Raw genomic sequence first — 6,365 nt, 5'->3', positions numbered from 1 at the left:
GCTGTCATTGCATGTCTGTGTCACCATGTATCTCACCTCCGTTAAAGGGGAGAGAACTGGCCATCAGTCGCGATCGGACACTGGACCACCAGGGAGGGTTTCGGCCGGGCCAGCAGCCTGGTACCCAAGAGGGGGTGCCGGGCTGCCTGTTGGCGGCCCAGCCGAAGCTGAACCAGGGGTGCACAACAGTCCAGCCGACTTTAAGAAATAAAATGGCGACTGTGGCATTGGGCCCTTGCCTTTAATGGCCACCGTGCAGCCAGGGCTTACGGAGGGAATCAAAGGTGCACCATCAGAAAAAGCTGTCGGAGGCACCGCTCAGTGGCAATAAGATTTTTATAGCTAAATTTTGCACGAGGTGGGGGGATGCCGGCGGTGTGTGCACTGATGACGCACTCACAACTGCTCAGCAGCGGCGGAGTGGAAGTGGGGACCGCCAGAAACTGCCCCCCCCCCCCTAATTTAGCTTGCGGCGGCCATTATGACCAGAAATCGGCAGCTGCTCGACTCCGCCGCAAATGGGCGGTAACAGGCCTTATTTGGGAGTTGAGTTTCCACCCCCTAGGTTGTATGTGACATTGTCCTATACTACAAAGCATACTCTGGAATTTTCTTTAATTCTGGGGGAGGGGGAAGACAGGTCAGTTTCGGTTGCAAAATTTGTCTTGTGACCATCATTAAACCCAGCATGCAAGTCATACACTTTAGGCACATGTCTGATCCCCCTTAAATAGAGGCCTGCCTTGTAGGATAGATACCGAAATGTTACTGTAATTGCAAATAGACGGGAATGCCAGCATAAACAACAATTAGTACTTTACAGTTTTCATAAAAGTAGGTGTTTTGTGCAATATTTACATACATTTGATTTACTTTTATTTCAGCTATGTAACCAAAATACATAAATTAACACGTTAAGGAACTTAATACATTCTGTTTTTTTTTCTCTTTTCTTTTCTCCAATGGTGGAGGTGGAAGCAGCTTGCATACGTTGGCTGCGTGTTCAAATACAAATAAATCATGAATGCTCAAAGTTAATAAAGACAAAGATCAACCTCTCATGAAATAATTTTCTTGAATTAAGTTTTATTTTAAAAATAGGATCAGAATAAGGATCCTAAGGGAAATGGCAAAATGCTGTTCTGCAGATATGAACAGTATAACAGAAGTATATAATATATACTGTGTATGGAGTTTCCCTGTATTCCGCTGCAAATTATTTTTGATAAACCCATAGGAATGGTGTCAAGGGAATAAACACCTCAAAATGAATACCATTTTGGTTATGCACTGATGTTCCAAAATGCTCAAGAAACCCACAAATTTTCACAAAACAGCAATAACTTCAACTAAAATTCCAAACACAGTATATGTTATATGACAAACATCAGTGAGCGAATTAAAAGGTTAACCTAATCTCGAGATTCTGATAAATTCATGAACTGTTCAGATTTAATTCTGATCAGAATCCCTTAAATAGGATTTGGCCTCAAAACTCACTCATAAGTGTCCATTATTATATTTACACAATGTTTGACAAAGAATTACAAAAGGGAAAGAGACACTTTAATTCAGTTTGTGGGAGCATTACTGTTAAGGACCAGTAAGAATGAAACAAGGTCACATTTAACTTGTACAGAAAATGACAATTATTTCTTGGTTCACTGGCTATTAAAAAAATCTTAACAGAAGCAGATATTTAAACAAAATACAGAATGATGCAGGGGTACATGCCATAGCAACAGTCTCAAACTTGACTGGATATAGCACACTGGTATCTTAATGAGTATGATCCTCCTCTAAATAGCTGTAGTATTTGTAAGTGATTAATTTGGAAAATTGTTTGCTTTTCTTAACAACAGTTAATAAAAAAAAACACATAATAGGGTGACAATCTTACTTAAAAACTAATTTTAATAAAACAACTAATTGTTTTAAAAATCCAATCAAATCAAAACGGTAAACCAAGAAATAAAAGCTGTCACATTACTTCAGAAAAATGAATTGCAAAAGAAAACAAGCGCACCTCAGTGAGAAGATTACAGTCAAATCAAACATCACCCTTAAGTTGCCAAAGGGAAATAAGAACTGGGACAAAATTCTAAGTATCTTAAAGAAATATTCTGCTTCAGAGTGTACGGTTTACATTTGGCAGTTTGGAAGAGAAATGATCTGCAATCATGTATACATTTACTGCATGCAATGCATGGCATCTCAGCACTTTCAAAAGTGATTATCTGTGCTCTCATGTTAAAAACACGGTTTTACTTCTGTTATATACATATAAGTAGGTGGTGTCAAAAGATAGAAAACCTCCGGAGTGTAATAATCTTTGTCCCAGCCCTAACCATTAACAAGAAAAAAAATTGATATATTCAAGGCACAATCACCAAATGCTATTCCTTTTGAGGGAAGATACTGACTTAATGTAGCATAATAGACATAGGCAGAAAGTGCACAAAAACGACACTGTGTAGTAATGTACTATTTGCAAACATCCAATAAAAAGTCATTTGACCACTTAATTACTGATTACAAAAAAGCCAACTTTTCTTTAAAATCAGAAAATAGGGTGCAAGCTCCAGAACAGATTGCTGCATGGAATGAATTTTAAACCATGTTTCTCCCTAGAAAGCCCAGTAAGCATAATTGAGCTAATATTCATATACAATGGGACCTTTAAACTATGACATTTGTTAATTGCGTACCAGTGCCAAGTAAGTTCCCATGAAATCCTGTACTGTTGAAGGGGTGGGGGAAATTCTCACAAACTAAACAAGTCTGGAAATTTCGGCATGATTCACATGCTTGGTAATTCTAAAATCTCATAACCTTTCCCAACCAATAAAGGAATTGGGCATGTTCTCTCAAACCCTTTATAAAGATGGACAGCGTTTATATGCGAGTGTGCTATAAAGCCATTTGAATAGATGGCACATCTCAACCCCATCCCTGTACTATATCTTAAAATATTTTTTTCTACTTACAATATACAATATTTTTTTTGTGGGTGGGTGTGTTTGTGTGTGTGTGAAAAAACATAACTAAAACCAGTTTCCTTTTCAACTACGCCAACAGCTTTTTTCCTGATTGTGTAAGGTAAGCAAGAGACAACCACTCAGTTCCAGTGCAATGCAGTCTTTTTTCTTTTTTGTTTGCCTCTACATTCAATAAATGGGAGAAGCAGCTTACAATTGCTTCACAATTGTGGGAACATGATGGGCCATTTGCGCAATTCTTTGGAAAGCTTGAACTGCAGATGCCCTAATGCACTTGAAGTCAACTGTGGGTTCTCTGCAGCACATTATGACTGACAAATGAGCAAGGACTTGATTGTTAACTTGTGGGGGGAAGGGATACAACCTGAAATGTCTGACAAAATAACTATCTAAATGTATTTTTGATGGCAAAAACACAATTGTGCCTGCACAGTAGTAATGAGCAGATAGTTACACGTAACCGGTAGTGCAAAAACTTGCAAACATTTGCCGATTGATCAAGAGTGTATGAAATGATCAGAAACTGGAAAAGCAAGGCATGCAAATACAAAATTCTTTAAGACAGGTTTTGATGGCATATATTGTGGGATTCAAAATGAGAGTAAATGTCAGCTTTTGACATCCTTACCAACCTAGCATGAAGCTTACAGACTTCAACCTAAAAATATGCTCATTCAAGGGTGGGAGCACATGTGTGGATGTACGAACCAATCCAATGATAAACAACACCGTTCCAACCTTTTCCTTAAAAAATGCAAAGCAGCCGCGTTAAATTTTGTATAGAAGGTAAGTACTATACATATTTAAGGAATAACTGAAGAATTTAGAAAATACTGACCAACATAAATTAAATGACTATCAATGCAGACTTTTGGGGGCAGCAAACATTTCACCTAAATATTACATGTGCTTACAGGGATACTGAAACATAAAAATCAAATTTTGAATGTATTTGATTTTATTATTTTAAATGACTTTCAGAAATGCTTGGCAGGTTAAAATAACGGATTAAAAACAGAATGGAATTCTTAAAATATCGGCACACATAAAAAAAAAAATCAGAAGTTTAAAAGGCATTTTTTTTTAAATAAAAAGAACTTGCCGAATTTAGTAGCAACCAGTTGGCAAATCTATTACGATTAATGATTGATGAGTGCAAATACAAACTGATCCCAACCCTCTAGTCTGCAAGCTTGCCCCCACCACCAAAACAAAGCCAGAATCTGCAGTTCTTCAGAGGACACAAGATGGAAGTAGAAGGTGAAAATGTACATCAGAACGGCAATATTCGAACATGAATTAATGCTGGCAAACATTGAAAATGTGTGCATTGATATAATGTACTAGGCAGTAACTAGTGAATACAAAACAATATCTTAAACTCTCTAGAGATTAAATGGTTATTAGATCAGTCCTTGCTCATTTAGCCTTCTCATCAAACCATACTAAATCACATCTTCAACCAGTCTGCAAGTGAGAATGCAGTGACCTCAAGTGCAACAATCCCTTACCTGTTCTTGTCTAAACAAGAAGCCTCATTGAGTAGACAAAACACTACAGATGTTTACCAACCAATCAGGTTGGCCTTTGCTTTTTCAGTCAGTTTCCGCAGCCTTCCCCTACTGGATGTTCCAAAAGTTAAAGTGGAATCTTCAAACAGTAGCTGCCTTTGCTCCTCCTCCGAATCTTCCTCGTTGTAGCATGTTGTCCGTCTACCTTGATTCCTTGTTTTCATGACAGATTTAGAACCCATGGCCTCCTCAGTCCTTTCATCCTCTTCCACAGGCTCTACAGGCTCAACGGGCTCCATGGGCACCACGGGCTCCACAGACTCTTCATGCTTCCTACTGTTGCTCCTCGTCTGCATCTTGCGTTTAGCAGCAACTGTCAATTTGGATTTAGCTTGTAGACTCTTTCCTTTGGGTTTCCTGCCTCTAGTTGGCTTCTTCTGCAAAAATTCTCTTTGTGTGTTGCTCTCTGTAAAAGAACTACTTTCTGAGGTAGCTTCTTCACCATTCTCATTGGATAAGTCTTTTTTTACTTCTGCTTTCTTCATTTCAATCTCGTGTCCAATACCAAGTAGCTCCTTTTTACTTTTCCTACCTCTTTTCTTACCAGGTCCTTTAAGACTTTTTACCTCCTCCGGTTTTCGACCAGGACCTCTCTTGACCACAGATTCAGAGATACATGCACTGTGTCCATTTATTTGTGGGCTCTTCTGTGCTGAAGATTCAGCTTTGATGACACCTATAGATTAAATGGAAAATCAAATAAGCATGTAAAAAAAGTACATACATACAGGTAATATAAAAAACACAAAGTATACAAGCACAAGCTCTGAATCATTACATTTATTTACATTCTTAATTTTTTTGACTTTTTAAAAAAAAGTTAATGATGCACAAGTTAAAGCTTTGGATCAAAGACACACAATCGTCCATCCTTTCAATATTTAATCATGGCTGGATATTCTCTTAATTTTACTATCTCAGTCAATTTTTCAATTCAAATAAAACGACCAAGCAACTGTGATTCTAATTTGGCAACTCTTATCCTAAACCCTTCTACCTCTGCACCTCTCTCTCCAGCTTTTAGAAATCTACTTAAAAACCCATCTTTTTGGAAAACTCAGTCATTCCTCCTAATCTCTCCCTCCATGGCTTGGCATCCATTCCCCTACCTATCTCCATTGGGAAGCACATTTTGTACATTAATGGCACTATATAAATGCTAGGTGGTATTACAAACTCAGTTAGTCTAATGTCCTTCATGTTGGCTCCGATTTTCTACCTTCATAAATTCCAACTTTACCAAAACTCAGCCATTCATATCCAATCCCACACAGAGGGCTGGATTTTGCGGGGGTTCAGCGAACATGATCAGTGGCAGGTCAGGTAGGAAAGTGGGTCTTTTCCCAGGGGGTCGGGACCTTGCTGCGAACCTACTGCCATGCACCTTTACCAAATGTCAGGTCTGTCAGCGCTGAGCAGACCCCGACATGCAGCGGCAGGGGAGGCAATTATATTTATTAGTGGCTTGTTTACAGCCACTTGTCAATGATTTTTTACCCAGCTTTTTGGATTCAACAGGTCCCCCAATGGATTCCCGCTGTGTCTAGACCTCGTCTGTGAAGCTGAGGGGGGAGGTCAGTGGCCATTGAATCAGCTGATGAGTTGACAGCTTCAAATGTCAAGTCAAAGCTCCCAGCTGATTGAATTATGTTCCCTTAACCATTAGCTTCTCTAAACTGCATGTCTATTACAGATTCAAGATGCTGCAAGCCTTTACACAAGTCTCCATCCAGTCTGACCTCATTACATCTCTCACCATTGACAGATCGCTTCTGTCATCTCTACTTCACTTGCC

At 38.9% G+C, this 6,365-nt stretch overlaps 1 protein-coding gene across 2 annotated transcripts in view; it reads right to left on the bottom strand.

The window, feature by feature from the left end:
- Positions 1–925: 925 nt before the first annotated feature.
- The window catches only part of phip (pleckstrin homology domain interacting protein), a 249,777-nt gene continuing 244,337 nt past the window's right edge, over positions 926–6,365 (bottom strand). For both annotated transcript variants that reach the window (XM_070885586.1, XM_070885587.1), the window contains one exon: positions 926–5,246. In XM_070885586.1, the coding sequence (XP_070741687.1) occupies positions 4,564–5,246 (683 nt within the window). In that variant the 3' untranslated portion in view covers positions 926–4,563. The remainder of the gene's footprint in view (positions 5,247–6,365) is intronic.

Source organism: Pristiophorus japonicus, chromosome 7, assembly GCF_044704955.1.
Source record: "Pristiophorus japonicus isolate sPriJap1 chromosome 7, sPriJap1.hap1, whole genome shotgun sequence".
NCBI lineage: Eukaryota > Metazoa > Chordata > Chondrichthyes > Pristiophoridae > Pristiophorus > Pristiophorus japonicus.
The sequence above is the reverse complement of the archived record's forward strand: the minus strand, read 5'-3'. Positions and strand labels throughout refer to the sequence as shown.